At 34.7% G+C, this 25,811-nt stretch overlaps 1 protein-coding gene across 3 annotated transcripts in view; it reads left to right on the forward strand.

Moving 5' to 3' along the window:
• The first annotated feature begins 10,292 nt into the window (after positions 1–10,292).
• Positions 10,293–25,811, forward strand: part of LOC129751472 (uncharacterized) — a 56,660-nt gene continuing 41,141 nt past the window's right edge. The window contains exons 1-3 of one of the 3 annotated variants that reach the window (XM_055747012.1): positions 10,293–10,416; positions 19,142–19,261; positions 19,418–19,501. In XM_055747012.1, the coding sequence (XP_055602987.1) occupies positions 19,196–19,261; positions 19,418–19,501 (150 nt within the window). In that variant the 5' untranslated portion in view covers positions 10,293–10,416; positions 19,142–19,195. Of the gene's footprint in view, positions 10,417–10,706; positions 10,872–19,141; positions 19,262–19,417; positions 19,502–25,811 lie in introns of those variants that run through there. The other 2 variants (XM_055747011.1, XM_055747013.1) reach the window with 2 other exon arrangements.

Below are 25,811 nucleotides of genomic sequence, written 5' to 3' on the forward strand. Positions count from 1 at the left end.
ACACTTCAATTAATTCAAGAATTTTATATGTGCACATTTAGATAATCCATTTTCTGTTGAAATACGGCTCAGCGAATTGTGGAATCTCTCGGAACCAATCACTTTAATTACTCTAAATGACTCTTTAAATCAGCCTTAATTTAGCTGACAGAATGAAATTTTATTATTCGAGCTGGGATGGTCACGATCTTTGGGTAGGCAGAACCGTTTCATGGGAGGGGTTTTGGTGACTAATTTATTTTTATAATACTTTTGCTCAAACAGCGCATAAACTGAAAATACACAAATAAATGTTTTAACTGTATATATTTGATTATGCATGTATAAGTTCGTTTCCATTAATGGTTTTTAAAGAATAAATAGTAACTTTTGAATAAACGTCTTAAAATTTTTAAAATGGTCATAGTTAAATTTGCTTAATGAAGTTCAGTAACAAAGTAGATGAAGTTCTTACGTTGGCACAACCCACTAAAAAGAGTAATAAAATAGGGAACTTGCTTTAACCGTTGGTTAAAATGTTTGAATTGTGTCCAAAAATCTGGGAGATTTGGCCATTTGATTTAAGAAAAAAATAAGTTTTTTTTAAGGAGAACTTTAAATTTCTATAAAAAAATAACTTATTTTATGCCTAAATCTAGTAAGATAAATCTACCCAACTGTTGGGCAAATTTTTTAAAACTAAAAGAGATTAAAATTTTACGGTCCAAATTTAACATTTAAGTTCGGAATTCGGCTGTTGAAAAAATTTTATTATAAAAAGTTACTCAATCCACTCTGAAGAATATGGCATTTTTTGCAATACAATTTTGTGATAAATTTTTAAAAATCAGTTTCTTTCATTTTGTTTGCAAGTAAACTCAAATATATTTGTGATTTTCAGTTATTATATGTAAACAAACTGAATGTGATTCAAAATTTGAAATTTTGAATTGGTTACCCGACCCTACGATTGCCTGCTGTTTGATTTCCTAACGAAATATTCATCCTGATATTTTAAAACTAAACTCATTCCTAGGCTGAATCTGAATCTGAATTTTGAATGATAATTCTGAATTCGAATTTGAATTTTTATTCTGTTTGTGAATTTCAATACGATTTCTGAAATCTACAAAAAAAAGCTATGTCTGCATCTACATTCCTGGTCAGAATTTGTAAATATGAGTCAAAAAGTGGAATTTGTTTCAGGGCCCTCAATCATAAATCTTTAATTTCAAATCTTATGTTTTGGGTTTGAATCTGAATTCATTGTTTCAATTTTTAATTTTTAATCTGACTTGTAAATCCAAATAAATAATGAATTTCGAATTATCAATCTGATTCTGAATTTTGAGTTCTGGATCCCCAGTAAGGAGCTCTGTTCAGTTGATATTTTCATGAGAATTGAGCTTGAGAATTTCGTATCTGAATGGTGAATAAAGAGTCAGGATGATTTCTAATTTTCATTTTTTCACGTTCGGAAAACTATTATCTAAATATCAAACATGCATTTGAGTTTCGAAAATAAAAAATCAAATTTTGAACGAAATGCAAAACCATATTTCAATCAGGATTGCAGAACAGTATTTTCATTTTTATGATGAAACCCCCCGAAAAATGAAAGCAGTAGGACAATTATGATTTTTAAAATATGGAACCAAAACGTCCGAAACAAGTAAAAATATGTAATTTAAAATTTAATACAGACTATAATGTGCAAAAATCAAACGGTTTTTAAAAACAACATTACCTTTCAGTTTTCGTTATATAAGGACCAATTTAATTTAGACAAACACCATAAATACGTTTTTATGTTCTGGAATGGTGATAAAATTCAACAATGAAAACAAAAGTTTTTTTAAGGAACTCAAAAATGACAAAAAGACGAAAAATCCAAAAAGTTAAAAAACAAATTCAAACAAAAGCCTGAAAATAAAAAAAAACAACTAAAAAATGATGAAGAATGACAAAAACAGAAAATATGACAAATGAAAACAAATATTATAAACAAATCAAGAAAAGTGTAAACTGCATTATGAACATGATTAGAAAAGTAATGATAATAACTACAAATGGTCGTAAATTGACTAAAAATAACGTTTTTGATATTAATAATAGCTATTTTGTAAAAAAACTGATAACAGGTGAGAAAAAACCGTTCGATTTTGGCAACACAAAATGTACGGACGTGTTGCCAAAATTGAACGGGTCTTCTATAAATCTCGGGTCTAACTTCTATAAATATGTGAAATTTTTGAGAAAAACTGTAGCAGAATTCTGAACCTAGGATTAGTTTTCGGAGTTTTTTTGTACGTTTTGAATTAAGATTATTACTCTTAATTATCCTTACTCAACCATTCAAATTTAATTGGGAATCTAAAATTTTGAGTGTAGATTAGAATACCTTGCTTGCTTTTTGGACCCTCATGGGAGGGGTTAACCCCCAAAACACCCTCCGTTCCTACGGCCGTGGGTGCAATACTCATGTGATGTAAGGTTGCCAGATTGCCCGGTTTTATCCGGGTTTGCCCGGATATTTAATACAAAATTTCGGAACAGTCCAACCCGGCCCGATGGCCCAGATTTCATTAAAAAATGGCCGGATTTCGCCCGGATTTATTCACTTTTTTTTGGCAAATCAAACAAAACAAAATTGTGATGAATTTTTTTTTATTTGTGCCTCCAAAATGAAATTATTTGAGCAAGTTTTCTAAACATAATCATGAAAGGTTTTTTGAAGCCTATAATACAATTTAAAATCTGTCGATCAGTTTAGATGAAAAAAAAAATTATTCTTTTTTTTAAATGATTTTTGTTTAGTAAATTTTGGGTTTTGACAAAATTTACCCGTAATTATCCGGCCCAGATAGGTGCTGAAAAAATTCCGGCAACCTATTAGTATAATGGGTACTAAGTTATGACGAACACTGTGTTGCCAGAAGAAATTATGATTTTTGTTGTTGAAATTTTTCACTTTTCCATAAAAGCTTTCTTTGATCGCACGTGCTTAATTTACGCCGACCAGCAAAAAAAAAATTAAAGTTTACTTCGATAGAAAACAAATTTATACAGAACTTTCTGACCTAATGTGTTTTAATTCAGCTCAATGAAATTTGTGAAAATTTAACACTAAATTTACAATCATTTTAGCTATACTCATCTATACGAAACACGTCAATATGACTATTGGAAAATGGCAAAAGTATAAAGTCTGCTTCATTTAATATTGGAACACAAACAATTGCGTGTAGTTCAGTCATTTATTAACGAAATCATAATTTGTTTTTCATACAAATGTAGCATTTTCTTTACTCTTTCATAAAAAAAATTAAAAAAATTATTCATTGCTGTTTCGAAGAAATTCTCGTACTTTTCCCGTAATACGGCACATTAGGCGGCGCACACCCTTTTCGTCCACCGTTTTGGCGATTTGATTCCACCAGTTCTTCATTTGAGTCATGTTCCTAACAAGTTTTCCCTTTGCCTTAAGCCTCCGCTTCGTGATTGCCCAGTATTTCTCTATCGGCCGGAACTGGGGGTAGTTTTGGGGGTTGAGGTCCTTCGGTATTACGCTGACCCCGTTCGTTGCGTACCATTCCATAACCGTTTTGCTGTAATGGCAGCTTGCGAGGTCCGGCCAAAACATTACTGGACGGTCGTGGGCACGAATAAACGGCAGAATCCGTTTCTGTAGGCACTCTTTTTTGTAGACTTCTGATGTCATTGTCTTGTCAGTGAGAAAGACTTTGGTTTTCTGTCCACAACTGCATATCCCCTGCCAAATCATGTACTTGCGGGCGAATTTATCCGCAAACACGAACTTAAATTTTGCAGGTACATCCCCCCGAGCCGTCGCCAAATAAAATTTTTGACCTGGGATTTGCCCAAAGTCCGCCTTCACGTAGGTCTCATCGTCCATCAGAATACATCCGTCGAACTTGGTCAGCACTTGGTCGTACAGCTTTCGAGCACGGATTCTGGCCACATTGTTCTGCTTCAGCGTCCGATTTGGCTGTTTGCTGGCTCGGAATGACCTTATTCCTTCCCGGAGACGAATTCGTCGCACCGTACTGTGAGCGGCCTGGAACTTATTGGCCAAATCGCGGTCTGAAAGATTGGGATTCCTCTTGACGGCCTTGATGACTTTCCCACGCAGTTTCCTGTCGACAGTTCCACTCCGACGCTTCGAATGCGGCTTCCGAGCCGCTGTCAATGTTTCCTTGTACTGCTTGATAACACGCCATACGGTATTTCTGGGCATTTTAAGCTGTTTAGCTAGCTTCGATGCCGACAACAATGGATTTTCAAGAAAACTGTGCACAATTTGATCTCTCCGTTCGGCTTCCATGGCGGTTGTTTACAAAATGCTATCGTTTGGTGTTATGACATAAATACATGGTGAAAGGTAATGAATTTCCCAACACGTGGGTGAAAAAAGTTTCCAAATCCGTCCACTAGGAGCGCCACAATGAGCAAAAGAATTTGTTCCAATATTAAATGAAGCAGACTTTAGAATACTGCTTGGTATTTCAAATTACATCAAATCAACAATTTCAATTCCAGAATCAACTTTCTTCAAGAAAACGAGTAATTTTGGTTTTTGCGAAAAATGTTAGAGAGGGTTTCTTTTTTTTTTTTTTGAGGCACAAATAATCATATAAACATATTTTCTTCAATAAAAAGAAGAAATTTTAAAAACAATTGGGCTTCAAAAAACGCCCCTAAAGGCCTTAGTCCCATTTCGATCTCGTGGCACTCATGCCCTTACAAAGTTTAAAAAAAACCAAAGCATCTTGCTCTCTTGCTACACACACATAGGTACAAGAGGTCTGTTGGGCAAACATCAATTCAAACGAACTGGGAAAATACCTAAATACCTAAATAAATTTTCACGAGGAACAATTTTGTAGCTGAGTTTGTCTTCTGCCTTCAGTGGAATCGGACGTACTACAACGCGCTCGTAAGCCACAATCGAAAGGCTATTGTTCTTTGCATGACAGGAGTATTAAAACGTGTGTTTTCGGCGGGATGAGTCCTTCCCCTGGAGGTCATCCAGATAGGACCATTCCGGAATGGATGGATCCCCAAGGTGTACACGGCAGATTATATTTCTTGTACCTGAAAGCGAAAAATGGATCAACACTACCGAAAAATCCTTTCGTAATTGGAAGGTCGATAGAAGAGCACGCGGGCCAAATCGAAAGTGGTTATTTCGTGAAGAATAAAAATTGGTATGTGTTAAAAATTCGTAGTAAAGAGCAAGCTCGAAAAATCTTCACACTTACTACACTCATCGATGGCACACCAATTGAAATTGGACGTCATCCTGAGCTTAATAGCCGAAAATTTGTAGTTCGATGCAATGAAGTTGATGGTATGAAGGAGGAAGAACTCTTAAAAGAACTTTCATCGCAGAAAATAATCGCAGTGAGGAGGATAATGAAGAAGACAAACGCTGGGCTAGTTGAAACACCGACACTAGTGTTAACAATAAATTCAACTGTTGTTCCGGAATTCATTAATTTCGGGTTTATACGGTTGAGAACTCGACATTATTATCCGCAGCCGTTAATTTGCAGACTCTGTCTGAAATACGGACATCCCAAAATTAAATGCTTGGCAGAAAAGGCGTGTATAGTTTGCTCTGGCACGCACAGCAGCGAAACTTGTACTGCCAAAACGAAATTCTGTGCAAACTGCAAGGGAAATCACTCTCCGCTCGATAGAAACTGCCCCGTTTATTTGTACGAAACTGCTGTCTTAAAAGTGAAAACAGAGCAGAATATCACACTGGATGCCGCCCGTAGGATTGTTCAAATGCCAAGTACCACCAGCTACGCAGAGATAGTTAAAAACCACAACGATGTTTTCAACCAGCAGAGGAAAAAGCAGCAGCCGAAAAAAATCACCGCACCGACCGAACCAAACCAACAGATGGAGCAACAACAACAACAGCAGAACCAAAAACGGATTCATCACACGACAGAACCAACAATACATTCGATCGTTTCGCCGCCCCGCAAGAAATCGACCCCTCAAGCTTCGCCAATCACCTCAGGTGACAAGGCTGAAGATGACCCACAGCAACAACAAAACGATACCCTCATCAATTCCGAGACTCGGAAATTGACACGAGAAACAAATCGTGTTTCTTCCCCAACCCCTTCCACCTTATCCAAAACCGCCCTCCCACCTCCTTCTAATCCTAAACCCAAACCTGATCCTCGGCAAAATTATACTTTTATGAAGTGAACTGCCTTAATAAACTTATTATAAGAATAAAAAAAAAAAAAAAAATTTTGTAGCTCCTGTAGTAATAATTTATCAGCAAAAAAGAAATCTTCTTATCATCTTCACAGAGATATTTGAAAAAAATCCAATAGATTTTCAAGTGACGAAAATATTAAAATTTTTGTGCTCCGGAAAATAAGCTCTTGTGATCGTTAAATCATCTTGATCTTTAATGTACGCACTGTTTACATGATATACATATTGTTTCTAAATTTCCACCATCATTTTTTTTTTTATTTTTACGCGAACGAAGCACCATTGATCGGGGCACGATGAGCATTTTCTGCCTTAGAATCTTTCAGAGAATTCAATTCGATGAAGTCAACTGAATTATAGATCTACAGGTTGACAATTTAGCCTATCGGTAAGGTGTCGGAGAGATGATCAGAAGACTGCCCACAGTGACCGAGATCGATTCCTGGTCGAGGCGATTTTTTTTCATTTACTTTTCATTATCGATCATTTTGATTCTTAATTAAGTTTATGGCATATCGGCAAATTATAATTCTAAAAAGAGAGTAATTAACACAGAAATTAAAATTGATAGGGGGAAAAGTCAAATCTAGAGCGCTTTCGGTAGAAGAAACGGATAGATGGTGAAAGTGAGAGCTAAGAGCTTTGTTTTATCGACAGCTTTAAACTACTTGATGTTTGATTCTTCGCCCCTGCACCAGCAGGTTGTTTGTAGTGAGTGACGAAGAAGCCACATTGCTACCCCCCAGACAACCAAAAGTCGTATTTTCTTTTACAGATTACATCGAATAGAATGTTATTTATACTCATTTTCGTATATCTGCACCTACAATGTGCGGTCCATGCATATTCTTTATCGTATTTAAAAGCATTGCATGATTTTATTACGACAAGAAGAGAGACTCGTATTTATGTACATATGAACTCGACCTTTGTGTACGACAATTCGCAAAAAATCAGTGAAACGACCGATATACGGTGATCAGCCGTGACTGGGAGATTTTGTCGCGCTATGCATAAAATAATTCGAAATAAAAAACGTATATAACTGCATTGATTCGTAATAATGTGCATGCAATCGTATACCTTTGCAAATTAATTCGCATGTCTGATTTTCGTAAAACGTATTTGCTGGCAATCGTAAAAGAATACAAAAAAGTTCAATAAAACCGTTTATGATAATGGGACATCGATGATTGGAATCGTATTAAAGGAGGCTTCAAAATGTTGGTCTATTTTTAGATCATCGATGACGTGCTCTACGATTTAAAAGATTTAAGTTATAGAAATATACGATTTGCTATTGGTTTAATGCCTTTGAAGCAAATCCCCTTGAATTTATATATTTCAGATAGCGTCGAGGAACCATCATGGGCTGCAGATCGTATGGTCAGGGGATCAAGTCCAGGTACTAACATTAACTTCATGAACGTTGAAAAAAAATCAGCAATCAGGTAAATAATAAATACCGTACAATACCGTAAACTTGAATTTGACAGCAAAAAACGCATTTCTTTGAAATAATCTTATTTTTATTATTTTTGGGGATAAATAAACCAATTGGTTTAAAGTACAAAAAAATAATAATCTTATTTTAATTCAACTGACGGAAAAAGAGAGCCCTGCACTCAAGTCGCAAAAGACGACCAAATAAGTTGTCAAACTTTCCATATTGTTACGAAAAATGTCGTATATTACAACCTCAATCACCTATATGATGATGAAAATTGTCATAGAATATTCCAAAAAGAATCAGGGTAGTCGTAAATGACGCATGACAAGTCGTGCAAATCGTAATTTAATACAATCCAAATCAAGAATATGTTTGCTAATGTACCTATATGGCCTCCAAAATGATACGTATATACTAGAGATGTACCGAATATTCGGTCGGCCGAATACCGCCGAAAAACCGTTAAAGCCGAATATTCGGCTCACCGAATAGTTGAGCTAAGTATTCGGCCGAATAGGCCGAATATCTACTAAAGACTTGTAAATTTAAAAAAAAAAAAAATTATAATTTATAAAATATCCAAAAGAAATGTTTTAAAAGCTACACAATCATTAAAAACTTATGGTTACTGCAAATCATCTAAGGTGTATCCGCGTATCTTTCACTGTAGATCGTACAGGAGAATGCTGAACGGTTTCGCTATATACTTTGATTATAGTTTGTTCCAGATTTTCTGGATATATTCAGACTTGCCAATGATTCCAGTAAAAAATCCAGATAAATCAAATCTGGTCGAGATGTGAAATATTGTTTAAAACTTCCCGAGTTTTGCTCGAGTTTAATAAGATTATTTGCTAAATCAAATAAAAAACTGAAATTCCTCTTTAAACTTTTTTTGATTTCGTGTTCAATAGCTATTTTTCAAAAATTTAAAAATATACTTAAATTTTCCCCTTTTTTATTTATTTTTAAATGTTCTGAATGTCTGACCGTGCGAATACGTGTGGTTGAAAGTATGGAATGCTTAAGGTTAAAGATCATCTATCTTGTCAAAAACTATTTTGAAGATATCTTACTCAAATTCGACCTTCATCTAATTCAATATCAAAGAAACTATTTCAAAAAGCTTGGCACTTGTTTCGACATGATTGATCCCAGATTTCACTTGAATTCAATCTCTTTGGTGATCGCCCTAGAAGTAATTAGTCATCTGATGTCTTTTCAGTTAATGGAGGCATTTTAAAAATCAGAAAGACCCCTACTTAAAAAACATCTTATAATACATCATCCGATAATATCATCTGGTTGTAATTAATCGAATAATAACGTGAGGGACATTAATATAGAAGAAATTGAAAGCATTGAAATAATCGCTTTAGTTTTTTCATTTAAAACTAAATAGAATATTCGACCGAATATTCGGCCGAATATTCGTTTGGCCGAATAGTTGAAAAGGTCAATATTCGGTATTCGGCCGTTCGCCGAATACCACTATTCGGTACATCTCTAGTATATACTGGTTTTGCTACATTATATACGATATGTTTACACGTATATTTGCACGTATATTTGCGTTGCAAATTCGAAAGATACATACAGACATACATTATTTTGTATTGCTTTGTTTGATGGATCTACGACTCATGAATGGTAAATGTAGAAAAAATAGCCTTGACCTGGAATCGAACTCGAGTCCTCTGATTCTATTTCCGACACTTTACCAATAGCCCAAATCATCGGATGAAACAAGTCATGCTGTACTCTATAATTCAGTTGACTTCATCGAGTTGAATCCGATTCTACGGCTAGATTCTACGGCAAAAAATGCTCATCGTGCCCGATTAATGGTGCTTATACTGCCCCAGAGGGGAGGGGAGGGGGGTTACAGTGACTGATTTTCAGCTTTCGGCAAAAAAATTTAAAAATGCATTTTTAAACGTTTTTATCTACTTTTACAAGTTTTAGCTAGTTAGGAAATAGACTTTTTTATGTCTGGACACGAAACAATGATGTAATTTACATATTCTAGCTGTTTTCTTAATCAAATAAGCGTCCTTTTTAAGGTGGCTATCATACCCTTATCTCCCCTACATCAAATTGACGTCCCATGAACCTTAAAACTTTTGATGGGTAAACCGTATGATTCTCTGTGGACATAAGTTTTTTTTTAAAAACCATTGAAGCTGTAAAGTGTTGCATGTTGCCACAGTTGACGGTGGTCGTTCATTGTTATCAAAAGATGTTTTTTATTCCAAATTGTGCTATTTTATTCATACGGGTTGTGTTGCTCGATTTGCTGACACCTTACTATGTTCACAAGACTCTTCTTGGAACCCCCTAGTTTTAGTTACTTTTCTACAATGTATACCTTCAAAGGTATAAACAGCGGGACCAATAAAAGCTCCAAATCCAACAAACTTGTCGATAGACTCGGCACGCAATTGTAGTGCCGGTCATCCTCTCACTAAAGCCAGCTGATGATTAATACTCTATATCCAGCTTCACATTGAAGAGGGTTGGTACTTGGGAACTGTTGGACACAACCCAACAATTGTCACTTTCCAACAAGATAGGTACTCATCCGGACCGAAGATTAGTACCGGGAACATTCCTGGCTGTGCTTTCTGACTCAATTACTTAACACCTCACTTCAAGTTAGTAGGTAACCAAACCATCTATCGTCGACTGCAGACCAACAACGGAAACCGGTGGGAAAAAAGTGGGTAAGTAAATTCTCGAGTTCAATCTCCAGGCCAAGTCCAAACAATCTGTCTGCTGGTGCAAGGTTTATTATCTTTTGGAATCTTTGGTGTGCAGCTAAGCCGCGATTTGCTGCTTCCATTCAATACATATCGATAAATTTGTCTAAATATATACTAGGGTGAGATTGGAATCCATTCCACCCCTCTACTAATCCCGACCATTGCAAATGAGCTGCTGCTGCTGCACTCCCGAAAGTAACAGCGTTTCATTCATATAAGCTCTTCGGTAGGTTTGGTCTACGTGAGTTTTGCAAATTCGTTATCTGAGCGCGCAATTTTTCCCTATCCTACCCAGAGTCTTCTGGGGGAATTCGGCGATACCACCGATGTGTGTGATTAGTCTTGCTGCGTTTCTATCGTCCGTTGGAAGTGAGTTGCATTTTACTAGCTGCTGCTCTTTGACACTACTGCAGAAGGTAATTAATTTTTTTTTCACAAATTTAGCAAGTGGTATATATTGTGTTACGAAATTATTGTGATCGTATGAAAAAAGGTGTTGCATTTCAATAATCGCGTAATGAAATGTAGGTCAACGAGGACATATTTTTCGCGGCCTTCCTGGACACAGAAAGATAAGCCAAGGATAGTCTATCGATTATCGAAGCTTTTATTGCAGAAGAAAAAATAATGGTTATTTTATCAAGGCAAAGTGCATTGAAATTTTCCCTAGGCATCTGGTTCCAATAATCAATCCGTATCACCTATAACTTAAAAATCAATTTATCTTAAGATAATGGCAAGTAAAATAGTTGAATGTTTTCCGTTGAATGAGTGTTCCCAACAAGAATAACAACACAAATGCTTAAAATCAGTAATACACATTTGAATGAGTAATATGGAATCTAAACATACATTTTCGTTTGAAGTCTTGAAAAGGACGATTAGTTATATTATACAAAAAATAAGATATCTGTGAAACTATGATTCTAAGAGCAAGTTCACTGGTGTTGGGAAAAAGTGGTAGAAATTTTGACTCTTACGGCACATTTTGAAAATTTTGCCATGCAAAAATATTTTCAAGATCTTTGGCCTTCTAGTTTTTTAACAACACGTGTTGTATTTTCGCATGCTGTGATGCAAAAAAGCAATATTTCTATCACATTCGGCTGAAATAGAAACAGTGTTGCAAAAAAAATACAACGTCCCAAGATCTTGAAAACATTTTCGCATGATGAAATTTTCAAAATGTCGAAATTTCTACCACTTTTTCCCAACACCAGTGAACTTGCTCTAAGAAAACAAAAAAATGTGTCTAATCATTAATTTTAGACTCGGGTGGTAGGATTCGTAAGTTTGAAAGTTTCATCTTTCTAGCAGGTACCTAACATATTATATGAACTAGATTTTTTTTTTCAATTTAAGAGAGAAGTGAAGTAGGCATTGGATTGCAAGGACGCGAAAAAAATTCATTTTGTATCAAAAATATAAATGGTTTAAATTTTCGTTTCCGCCATGAAATTAGATGTTACCTAAGTGGTATTGTAAGTGAGAGCAGTTTTGTAGTTGGATGTCCAAGGCCAGAAACCTGTGATCTTCAATACAATCGATTTCCCGGAAGAATCTTGAGCGAAAAAAAATGGAAGCACGCAGCTAAGTTTTTTTTTAATTTTCAATTTATTCCTAGAAGATATTAATTCATCAGTTGCAACTACAAAATTGACACAAACATTATCGGATTTCGGTTCAAAAACATTTTTTTAAAACATTAGTTGGCAACTTTTACGTCATTTGATCGGTAATTACGTTATCAATAAGTTCTATATTGAGTAATTTGCAATTTTATGATGATCCTGATTGAATCCTCCCACAAATAATTTTCAATAACAATAAAATAATGTGTATGTCAGTTTTTGACCGAAATATGCTGATTGATTGCATTCCGTTGATGTGTATTTTATAAAATTTTAAATTGTCAAAAATATGGATTTTGGCTGAATTTCTATCTTTGCAAGATCATCAGTCGTTAAATCCCACAGTATAAAATATATTGAAACTAGCTGACCCGGTGTGCTTTGCTACACCTTCCAAGAGTTGATTAAATTTGTAAAAATAATTGAAATTCAGTTTTATTTCCTAGACAGCGTTTCAAACCAAATTTCAACATAACTTAAAAACAAATGATTTAACCAGAGCGTAAAAATTTCACCGTCATCAGTCATAAAACTGTGACTGTGAAAAAATTTAAGCAGTCGCATTCATAACAGACGCCTTCAAATGAGTAACCAAGCAAACAAACTTGCCTCAACCTTCAGTCAAATGAAGCGTCGGAAAAATCATAGTCGCCTTCAGTCCGTCGTCGTCTTTTTGACTGTGAAAAGGGGTTTAGATTGAATAAAATCTAAGAAGACGTCGAAAAATACACGTTCATCATTGGTCATGCCATGCCATTAATGAATCTGAAACCCGTTACCGGGTTTCGGTTCAGATAGACATACAATGGATTGGAAACGTTTTCAACTAAGTTGCCGTTTTTGGAGATCAGTCCAGGGTAGTCAAGGCCCGGGATAAAATCGAACGAAACATCAACCACCATCAACTATCTCGACCGAGGAGAACTCTGTAGGGACTAAAAAGGACAAATCGACCTTGCGGCTTCTTTTATTTGTGCTTTTTATTCAGCCTTTCAAAATGTTCAGTAGTATTATTTAAATATGAATTTCATTTGTCCTCGACACTGGCAATTAGTCCAACAAGCAATCTATATACTCGAAATTTTTCGAATCATACACAAATGCTTTCAACCGACGCCGTCATCTTACTTGACGACCGTCGTTTGAAAAATAACATGCCTCTCGCGAATAGAAATCCATGACGATAGTCAAGCTTTTCCAGTCCCTTGAAGCATGACTAGTCGTCAAATGAGATCTGAAACGTGATGGTGAAGGAAAATCAGCAACCACGTCAACTATGATGTTTGAAAAATGTATGCTCTGGATTTAACAAGAGAGCAGCAACTGAAGTTTCTAACCTCAGTACAATGATTTTTTTAAAGTATTTTCTTAGAATTGATCTCTTAATTTGTTTTTCATGATCTGAAACTTTAACTCAGTTTTTGTAAGCTACATAGAGTTTCTAATTATTTCATTATGTATGTACTAATGATATGAACTTCCAGTGCATTCCCTATCTTGCAATGAAAGAAGTGCTAACGAACACCTATAAAATCGTATTTTGTATCTAATGACGTAACATTAAGCTTTATTTGTCTCAGAAGCTTTCAAATTATGCCAATATAATATGAATAAAGACTTGCATCCTTCTTTCCGACTCCAACCAGAAATAAGGGAGGGTCTCAAATTAATCGTACCCAAACAACCTCTCTTCCTTTTGCTTGTTAAATCCTCAATTTATGCCAACAAACTTGTATGAAAGCCCTGATTGGTTAAAAAGTCTTCAAGCTATACTACGCAATTTATATGGAACTCCTTTTGCCGCTCCCTTCTTCACACTGCAATGCAGAAAGGTTTGTAAATATAAGCATATCTCGTACTCAAATACCTCCCGCTGTTCAAATCATGATGACATTTTTTTAGACATTTTTTATACATGGTACATTACAACTTGAAGTGATACCAAACAGCGCTTGTCATGATATGAAATCTGACGACTTTTTATACTGCAAATTACTATATTTCATTTGTTTTAGCAAAAAGTACAAATTAAGGGGGGGGGTGTAGGGTCTAACAATTTCAAAAAATTTCAAAAATTTTTGTTAACATTTGTCCCGCTTATTGAGGCAAGTGAAAACACAATACTCCACTTTCACTGAATTCTGTTCTAAGAAAAAGACCTTCATTTACAAAGACATTAATTTCGAATATCCACTTCAGGTTCAACACACGACATACCCCTTTCTGACCTTTCGCACTTAAAGCTGGATCATTTTGGAGAGGAAATTCTTAAAAGGTTGATGTTTTATGGCTAAAAAGCGCGTTTGAACTTGTTCCACCATGTGAAAAGACAGGAGTTAATATTATTTAAACACTTTCAGGTCATATTGAAAATTAAAAAAAAAAACTGCTGCCACTGCTGTCTATCACAAAAAAATTCAACGAAAAAGCGGAACAAAAGTCTCTTTTTGTATTTAGTCAAAATGTAAAAACAAAAACACATTTTTCATGTTAAGTACGTAATAAAATTGTGTGTAAACAAACCGTACAATTGAAAGATGAAGAAATAATTTATACATTTTTTGTAAATGTTCTAGTTAAGAAGGTAACTGAATTGAAAATTCTTCAAGTAAATAAAAATGGTCTATTTTTTTGTTAACTTTCACTATTGTAAGCAGAAAATCAAATCATTCTGTACATTCGGCCTTTAAATACATAACCTGTATAATCTACTTTAAAGGACAGGCTCTTGTTCAGTTCATGTGTCTGTTTATTTTCATCGGATTGTATTATTGATATGAATCAAAACTAAGCTTAGACCAAAGATTGTAGGAATGTTATGTTGTTCGATTAGGGGAGCAACCTTTTTAGTGAACATTCTTGCACTTAAATTTTGCCATTCATCGTATCGACGAGACATTTTACCGCATTCACATATGGCTTGCCACATCATAACCTTCTTCCCAAATATTTCGGGGTAAATGGCTTTCACTGATGCAGGAACACCCTTTCTCTTCGGTGAGGTAAACAATTGTGGTCCAGGGAGAGTTTTATAGTCGGAGTTTAATGTAGGTTTCATCATCCATGATAACACAACCCGATTTCTTGGTCATTAATCTTAATTCAAAATCTCATTCCTTATTATTCTAGAATATGGATCAGGAATCTGAATTTAAATTTGAATTACAAATCACCTTTTTCAACTTGAAATATTCTAAGCAATGCTGTGATTGTGAAACGAGTTCTTAAAGTTTTATTTTCTTCCATCTGAATCTGAACACGGAAACACAATTATGCACATAAGAATCCTCTGAAATTTAGGCTGGTTCAAAAGTGAACATTTATGTCTTTATATATTGACCTTCATTTTATCAGTAATTTGAGAAATTATTTTCAAAAAATCTGATTTTTTATCAATTTTTTATTTGATGGTTTTAATTACAACTGCTTAATATTGTTTCTAGGTTATTGACATTCTGTAACCGATTTGTAACGAGAAATCTAAATTCTTAACTCAACTTAAACTTAAAATTTTCATTTGATAATAGAACTTATATTCTGACTCTATAATCAATTTTAAATTGAATGATTTATATGAATCTTGATGTTTGAATCTAAACAGTAGCACGATAACTGATAAAATGATTAATTGATTAAATACTAAACGAAATTTACCTCTACAATAGTTTTATGCATGAAATTTAAATTTTTGTGTTTGATCCACGACTTAACAAACTAAAACCGCAGGCCTTTTCAAGCTTACATACTTTTGTTCTACGAAAAACTTCACAGATGAGAATTTTTTTTTGACAAGTTTTTCAAATATTGCATAACTACAGGGGCTCAGTTTTTACACAGTTCATCAATTTATTCATGAATTTTGAAACATTAACACTGACCTATAGCTATATTTTTATGTAGTTTTGTTTGAATTGACCCGCTAACAAGTGAGGTATTCAAACGTACATGAAAAGTAAGTAGAGGAAAGGTTTCCTAAATGGGCCTATCGGGTTAAATACGCCTACGGCCGTTTGACGAAGACAAAAAAGAATTTTATGAATATACCAACTCAAAAAAATTAAAAATTCATACAAGGTTTTGATACCTTTTGATGTAATATTTTGACTTTTGAAAACTATACGTAAAGAAGCTCAAAACAAAAAGTTGGTGATGTTTGTTGCTTATTCAAATGAACCTTAGAAGTAAACAAATTTAAGCTTTTATGATGGTTTCATAATGATGGGAAAGTGGAATAAGAGAGTGTATTTGTATGCCCCCATCATGTTTGTAAAATGCCGCTACCCCAAAATAACAGAATAAATATATGATTTTTGTCATTAAAACTTCAAATCTTAGCTCTAATTAACATCTTAAGAGCGAATCGACGATCTCAAAACAGATTTGATAAAATTTATCTTAAGAATAAAATTCCTCCATATTATGGCAACCCAAAAGGGTTTAAGAAATTTGAAATAATTAATCAAATTTTGATCATTGAGTAGGATTATTCAAGAGTAACAACTCAGAGATAATGCCAAAACCTCGCAAATTAATCACAGGTTCAGAACTCTGCTTCAGTTTTTCAAAGTTTTCTTGCTTGTTTATAGAAACTGAGATAGAAGAAACTAAATTTTAAAGGAACTTTAAATTAAACTCATTCCGGAAGTTCTGGTTCCATATAATCAAAATCTTAATTGTTGTTCTGTTTTCATATTTTGCATTCGATATCCAGTTTGAAATTTTAAATTTTCGGTTATAATCATTATTAAAAAATACAAATGAAAAGCTGTTTTGAAATCGTTCAAATTTGGTTTTGCATTTCATTCACATTTTGATTAATGATTTTCGAGACTCACATGCCTTTTCAATATTAAAATTATATTTTTCCAAATACGAAATAAAAAAAATTGGAAACCATCCTGATTTTTGGTTTGATATCTATTCAAAGTTCTCAATCTCAAATTTTTTTAAATCCCATTTAGAAATGTTGAAAAGAAGTTCTTATTCAGAGTTCAAACTCAGAATCAGGTTGATCATTGTTTAATTTTATTCACATTTTAATTCAAATTTGCAAGTCGGATTTAAATTTATTATAAAAATAATAAATTTAGATTGAAATCGTTAGAATTAAAACTATAGATTCATGGCTCGTAATGGAAACGCTGATTTGGAATCTGCATAAACTCAGGAAACGTTTTTTTCTGTATATTTCAGAAATCGTATTGAAATTCGAAAACAGATAAAAAATTTGAATACTGAGTTCAAATGCACAATTTTGATTCAAAACGAATATGTATTCAAAATTCAGATTCAGATTCAGCTCGTAAATGAGTTTCACAATCAAGATGAGAGAAATCGCATACTTATAGTTTTGATTGTGAGTTCAATTTCAAAATTTCATTACTTCACCAAGTCATTTTCAATGCCTTGAATGGGGTAAATCTGGACAACTTTTGGACAATGCTGCTCTTTTAACACCCGATGCGTTTTAGATGGTGTATTTTGTTGCCCTGAATAAAAAAAAGTTGAAAATGGCTTTCCCTATCAAATTTTTAACATTAATGTTTGTTCTCCCCCAAGTGGGGTGATTGTTGCTTGTTTATTGAGAAACTCGTGTACTTAAAAACTGCTCAACATTAAAATTTCGTTCATTTTAGATTCCATCATTTGAAGACAAATTAGCGCATAGTTTCCTGCTTGCAATTTTTTTTAATTTTTGCATTCACCATTTTTTATCGACCACACTTATATTCGGAGAAATAAATGTTGACGCCTAACTCAAGGTGCAAAAAAAACAAATAAAATTTAGATTTTTATTTCTAGACTTCCTGCGAAAGCTGGGAGCCCTTTTCTTCTAGGATCATCTTGAAAGTAATTTTTCTTTAGATCTACATTATTTTTCACAATCTTGGGGAACTTTTATGGCCATGCTCCGATTAACCCTACGATTGATGGGCCAAAAAATGCTTTGTTAAAATGTGTCACCGTTCGAAGCAGTTTAAATTTGTTTTCTTCCTTTTTCGACAAAATCATGCTGAAAGAATTCTTCACAATACCAAAATTGTATACATGTCACACCACTTTAAGAAGTCACCTCATGACAACACTTGTCATGGTGCTAAATTTAGCGAATTAATTATGCTTCAAATAAATCAGGGAACGTTTTGGTCCTGGAAGCAGAAAAATAATGTGTAGAATGCTTGAAATTCGAATCACTCCATTTTTTCAGTTTCACCTCCATGTCTATATTAACCCGATTTTACGGAACATAATTCAGCTGAAAATCATCAATTTCAGGTAGAGTTCGAGTTGATTTGTCATCTTTCAAATGAAAGAAAAAAGGTTTTTATTTTTTTAAATCATCACCATGATTGATTTTCAATAAAAAATAGGTTTTGTAATTTTCCTGCAAAACAAATTGCAGGAAATTCCATATTTTTTGTGTATTGTTGAACATTGTTAATATTGCAGTTTTTTTCAAAAGGCAAATTCAAACTAAAATCTAAAATTTGAATAAGTTTGCAAGAATCAGATTTGAACCGCATTTGAACTCACCAGATGTTTTAAGAAAATTCAAAGATTTAAAGTGGCCTATGTTGTTACTAAAGAAATACTTATTTAAATATAGCCTACCATTTCAAAGATTGGAGGATGTATTTTCAAAACTTTCCAAAACCAAGTTGGATATTTGTCAGTTCTTGTTGGAAAATCTGAATCCTAATTTTAAAATCAAAATTAACTTGAAATACCTTTAGGTTTTCTATTCTGCGTTTTGAATATCAATAAGAAGATAAGCTAATTTTTTATTGGAGTTTTAAGCCTTTGAAACAGATACATAGAAGTTGCAACTAGAATTTATCGTCCAATCACAATTCCAAATTTTTTATACAACCTTGTTGAATGATTAAGAAAATTATACAAAACACAAAGGAATTTCAAATTCAAAAGATATAAAGGTGTCAGTCCTGTCGATGGAATTTTCTACGATATTTAACAATACCAATGCATTTATTATCTGTTCTATAAATACTCACCTATAATTCTACAAAAACATTAACCAAGGTATGTTTCTCCAGGTATCCAGCCAGTTTACGCAATCTCAAGAAAGAAAAAATCTGCACTCAATCAACATGTCTCTCCGTCTGATTTCATCGCCCTTCTTCCGGCGCTTCCTGATCCCGAGCAACGGTGGCAAGGTGAGAATTGGCATTCTTTTTTTTTCACTTCGGCTGCATCCGCTAGTCGGCATGAGTAAACAATGAAACAGCAAAATTTTGTTCAAAGCCATGCGGCATTTATTAGCGTCATCATCATCATATCATTCACTTCGATTGGTTTTGAATTGATTTCAGGTTTCACCTTCGCGCGCCATGAGCCGCGATCCCTACTCTGATCCACGTGGCTTCACCCCGGCCGATATGAAGAAGAACCCAGCGGTAAGTAGTAAACCTAGCTTAGTAGTTAGGAGAATGCGTCCGCATTCACGGATGAGTCGCTTCACTATTTCACTTTCGTTCGGGACACGAATTTAATTGAAATACGCAACAGTAGTGGTTTGATTGATTCATCGACCTCCTGGATCGCTGTTTAAATAGCACTTGTAAAGCTCTTATCTGATTGTTATAAAACTAACGATTTGTTCTTAGACTATTGATTCCCTTCATATATTTTCAAATTGGTGCCGTCCTACAGGAATGTCGTCCAGTAGGTGACATTAAGTATGAAGAACGAAAAGGGGAAGAAAAATCGCGAAAACTTATCGATGCACAGGGCCGTTTCCCGTCCATTGCAGAAGGTATCGTACTGGGGTATGTCCGAGGAACGGTGCGTTTTGTTGTAGCCGTTCTTGTTGAAATCGATCGCCTCCGTTAGATCCTCGTCCGAGTAGCCCTTCATGGCTTTGGTGGCCACCGGGCCCATGTAGTTGTTGACCACCGCGAATTCCATTAGGGACAGGAACACAAACACCGAACAGGACGACATCCAAACGTCGATGGCCTTCACATAGGACACCGGTGGCAGCGACTGTTGCGATTGAGTGTTTTGGGTGGCTGCGGGAAGAGTGGAAGAATGGGAAAATATTTCTGAGTTTATATATAAGTGAATTGATTGAAAATAACCTAAATTTGCTTATGGGTACCAAAATTAGTCTTAAACCAGGGATTGAAATGCTCTTGCTCAAGCGGTTGAGCATCAAAGCTCTTACAGCTCAAGAGCGAAAAAAGCTGAGAGCTCCTTTGTCGAACTCTCTACATGCTTTGTTTTTGTAAGATCTAAATTAAAGTAGTTTTACACATATTTTTACACTGCACTGCATTCGAAATATATAATGCTTTCTGAAATTCGAATATTCTGCTGAAGCACTGCTTGATTTCCAAGCAAAAACTTTCGCGTAGACAGAATATTGGAAGCATTTAAACATAAATTGGACTTATTCTCATACAAGTTATTTCAAAGGAAGCGACTGACTACTTATTTGAACAATAAGGGACTACAGTTCAGTTCAGCGCAAGCGGTTAAACGCAATGTTTTTCGTTTAGCTATCCTGGAACCATCTAATGACAAACATTCACAAATAACTTCTCACACTGAATAAATAACATTTGGTAGAAATTTGCAAAATCGTTCTGCAATGAATTAACAATTTAAAATAGTTTTTTTTAATTGTACGAGTTATTACTTAAAAAAACTGAAAATGAAGTCTTCAAACCTGTGTTTTTCTAACTTCATTGAATTATTTTACTGAATTAGCAATTGTTTGAAAAAAAATGCTCTCGAAGGACATCTGTGCTGTTTTTTTTAGTGTAACTTCAAGACCAATATTAGTGGTATTTGGCGAATGGCCGAATACCGACCTTTTCAACCATTCGGCCAAACGAATATTCGGTGGAATATTCTGTCGAATACTCTGTTTAGTTTTCCATAGAAATACAAAAGCGATTATTTCATTTTCTTCTATTTCTTCCATTTCAATGCCCCTTATGTTTAAAAGTCGATTATTTCCAATCAGATCTTATTTAAGTACACGTCGCTCTGATTTTTAAAATGTCACCATTACAAATCAATTGTCGCTTCTAGGACGTTTATCTCCACAGAGATTGGATTCCACTAAAATCTCGGACAAAACATGTCAAAACAGGTGCCAAGCTATTTGAAATAGCTTATTTGATATCGGATGTCGAATTTCAACTGGGTGTCTCCCATAATACTCGCCAAAAAGAACGAGGATGTTTAACCTTAGGCATTTTTTTAAACTTGGAAATTACTTGAAATTTTATCACTCCATCGAATCATAGCAGCAGTGTTTAAATCGTTTCTAATATAATTAAACCAAAATTGGTGTTAATTTTTAAATTTTTTTTCACATATAAAGCGGCCCACCACACTCCCCCACACCAAAAAGCTCATAGCCCCCTGGTAATGGACGCTTTCTGTTCTCAGCATGTCTGGCAGCAAACAAGAATCACACATTGCAATAAGCGTACTAGACCCAGCTTTGAAACCGAATTGCAGGCTATATAAGATGTTATTTTCTATGATAAAGTTATTGACTCGACTTACCAGGAGTTTTTCGAATATTTTGCTAAACACACTAAGTGTTGAAATTGGACGGTAGTTATTTATATTCGTTTCATCGCCTGCCTTAAAAACGGAAACCACTCTAGCTACTTTTAGACTATCGGGATAGACCCCCGATACCAAAATAGAATTAAAGCATGCAGTTAAAATACGTGCCATTTCTAAGCAGTTAGATTTTAATAAGCTGCAGGGAATGTTATCAGGACTACAGCTTTTTTATTTTTCAATGATCCTATAGTTTGAATAACTTCATTAACTGTAGCAGGTCGCAAGAAAATGGTGTTAGGAACTCTGTTTATGAAAGATAAGTTGTCGAAAGATGGGTCGACTACAATATTATTTGCCAAATTTCTACCAATACTGGTAAAATAGGAGTTGAAAAGTTCACAAATTTCTTTCTTATTACTAGTACTTCGATTATTAACAGTCAGGTTGATCTCAGCTCTAGAATTTTCTCTGGAGCTCCCTAAGACAGAATTTATATTCTTCCAAAGTTTCGAATGGGGAGAATTGTTAAGAAGGTTTTCGAAATAATCTTTTTTACATTTTCGTTTACATTTTTCAACTTTCTTTGAGACATGTTTCAGAAGTTCTTTTAAATGGGTGTATCCAGGGTTGTGTTTAACTCTCTTAATGTAGTTGTTTTTTAATTTAATTAGAGTTATGAGGTCGAGAGTCATCCAGGGACAATAATTACCCTTAACCGTTACTTGTTTACTTATTTTTTTCGTACATTGCAGGAGCAATGAGCTATAAACGGTCGAAATATTAATCAAGCAGACATTTGCGTCATCCACAGTTTGAATTTGTCTGAGATAATCACTGAATAGTTGATGTAATTTTGTATAATTAATGATAGTTTTTTCAAGATCGACTTTTTTCTTTGTAGTTTGGAGTTCAAACGTTGATATTATCTGACAATGATCGCTAATGTCACTATATATAGTGTCGTTCGTGATCCGTGGCGAATCAATTAGTTTGGTAACAACATGATCTAGGATGTTTTGGCTTGATGGTCTCGTTGGGAAAGTGTTAGTACAGATGTAACCAAGCGATTCAAGAATTAATTTATACCTGATAACTGTGTTGTTGGATTCTATATTAATCGGAATATTCAAATATCCGACAACAACAACAAATTATCTCTCAAAATCGATTTGTAACGCAAAATCTTAAAATTTTCAAAAAGAAGTTAGATTTTTTTTATTTGATTTAGCAAATAATCTGAATAAACCCGTGTAAAATCCGAAAAGTTTTAAAAATTTCTGGCTGTCCCGATCAGATTTGACTTTTCTTGAATTCTTCAATGGGTTTATGGGTTAGCCTGGATATATCAAGAAAATGTGGAATATCGCTAATCAAAACATGAAGCTATCTACAGTGAAAGATACGCGGGTACGTGATTTACTGAAACCATAAGTTTTTGACGAGTTTGTAACCTTTTTAACATTGCTTTTGCATATTTTATAACTTATCCAACATCATTTGAAATATTTGAAAATTCTGTTATACAGTTTTAAGAAATAAATATGGTTGGATTTGAATAATTTTATTGAACAGGGTTACGGCATTTTTAAAAAGCACGGAAACTTTATGTAATCCACTATTTGTTTGTAGCTCTTAAAACTCAATCGATTCAATTTTTCTTACGACATAAGACTCAACCTTCCATAATACATATATCAATTTCTATCAGACAAATAGTATTTTCAGTGTAAACTTTTTAATGAATGTTAAATAATGTTTCTGCCAAGTAGAGTGTCCATGGTGGAATTTCCCCGACCGGGAATTCTCGGGAATGAAAAAAAATCATGATTTCCTGTATCTCAGGAAACAGTTGGAAAATCTTGAGAATTCCTGAATCTAACAAATAGATCCAGGAAGGAAAATGATCGCTAGACTTTGATAGTTTTTTTTTTTTTTTTATATTGAATTTAAGAAAAAAATTGTCTGAGAAGTTCAACCTTTAGAATCATAACTGATATGTATCAGTTCTGAGCGATCTATGTAGGCTATCAGATGATTTTTTATTTTTCGTTTTGCCTAGAAGGACAAAATCATGACTAGGTAACCGCAATGGAACTGTCCAGCATGTGCTACAGCTTTTTTGAACATGTGGTCCTGGTATTTATTCAGATTTTTCCTTTTGAAACATTAATGATCGTCTATCAATAACGAGCATTATCAACAATGATGCGAGGATAGACGTTCGGGAATGATTGAGGGAGCGACGTTCAAAATGTATCACCAAGTATGTCGATCACCGTCGATTAGCCACGTGACGAATAGCAACGGTAGCCTTCGGTGGGGCATGGTATATCTTCTTGTATCAAGTTAGTGTTGATTTTCGACATATATTCAATGGGTACTTTTACCAGGTGCGTATCACAGCACTCGGAGGTAGCATCATTCTAGCTAGAAACCGTTCCTGATTGCTTTTCTTGAGCGATTTTTCGACCACTGCTGAGAACCCGTTGTTCAAAGCCAAAAACCACAATAAATCTGTTACGAAGAAATGACACTATTTGAAACTCATGGCTCCCCAAGCTCATGGCTAAAAGTTTCACGAGAGTAATGGCACGATTCCGGATCCAACTTAAACAGAGGATAAACTTTGTGGGCCCTTTTGAAGTGCTTTGCAGCGAAAACGGTCGCATTTGAAGGCGGTCTTCTTTGTATTTTTAATCATTCATCGAGTCAATCGTTCTGAAATACTGAGTAATTTGCAGTTTCCACAGATCGTTCGGCTTTTTTTTCACACTAATTTTTTCAATTTTTTCTCCTTGTTTATCTCCGGGAAATGCGAGACTTCTCAACAAAAAGTTTCTGGTTGAGAACCTGCCAGGTGACCGCTAAAAAGTTCGTTTTGCTGTATATTATGAAATTTTTCAAATTTCTCCTTATAACCAGTCCAAATACTTTGCGCACGATTTGACCACCGTATTTTGTTTATTTTACCAGTGGACAGCTTTTTAATCTGTAGAAATAAAGTCAGGTCTATGTAAAAGTAAGCTAGAGGAACCAGTCAGAAAAAAATGACTGGTTTATCACTTCCTCTGTTCATATTTTCGGATTGAGCTTGAAAAACCTCTCACATTCCTCTCACTTCATGGGATAAATAATCTTCACTGTTATTAAAATTTTAGCTCACTATTGGGCTCTCTAGGACTTCTTAAACGATTAACCATGTGAACTTTGGTCAAATAAAGCATGGATCATCCAAAATCTGGACGCACTGTTCATTATACCATAGCGCTCCTAGTTGTCGGACCTGAAATGTTTTGACATTACTTTGTTCGGAAATGTTTCCTCTATCAGTGCTGAAAATTTCATTACGATTCGTTTTGTTCCAAATAAGTTACACGTAATGGAAGCAGCGAGACGAAAATTAATTTTGGACACTCAAGTCAAAAACTCGATGTGGTCTGGTTCAAAAATCGTAAAATCTGATTTTGAGCGACTTCCTGGCAAAAAAATTTACAAAGCCACTGGTCGGAGTGATGTCCCCGCCAAGTTCAAATTTGTTTTGCCGATACGTTGGCAATAAAGTGTTTGATCTGGCAAGATATTTGCAGCTGCGTACGAAAAACCCCGGTTTTAAAGCAGTTTTAGTGCAAAACAAGACCATGGACTCCGAAATGTACAAGGAGGATTGCCTGAAAAACGTTTGGCAAGCTGCCACTAAAGCAAAAAGGTACTACAGTGGTAACGGGCCAACGGGTGGATTTTGTCGAAAAGAACATCAACTCACCCAACTGCCCTCAATTCCGCCCTATCGAAAAAATTTGGGCAATTGTCAAGCAGAAGATGAAGAAGAATGGTAGGACGACTCGGGATGCAACAGAGATGAAGAGATTGTGGAACAAAATGGCCGCTAAGGTCAGCGAATAGGGTGTCCAAACTATGATGAGTGGTACTCGACGAAAAGTTCGAAATTTCATTAAAAAAAATCATCGAAATAATTTTTTTGTTATTTTTCCTTTAAAGTGCAATAAAAACCCTACATTATGAGTACAAAACATTTTTATTTCGTTTACAGAGCTTCGAGATAGACCCTTTTTAATGCGTCCAGATTTTGCGTGATCCATGCTTTAGTTGATTTTCAGTTGTTTTCGAGCCTCCCACTGGAAGTTTTATGGATTTATCTCGATCCTGCCAAAAAAAAAA

The sequence above is a fragment of the Uranotaenia lowii genome, chromosome 3 (assembly GCF_029784155.1).
Source record: "Uranotaenia lowii strain MFRU-FL chromosome 3, ASM2978415v1, whole genome shotgun sequence".
Lineage (NCBI taxonomy): Eukaryota > Metazoa > Arthropoda > Insecta > Diptera > Culicidae > Uranotaenia > Uranotaenia lowii.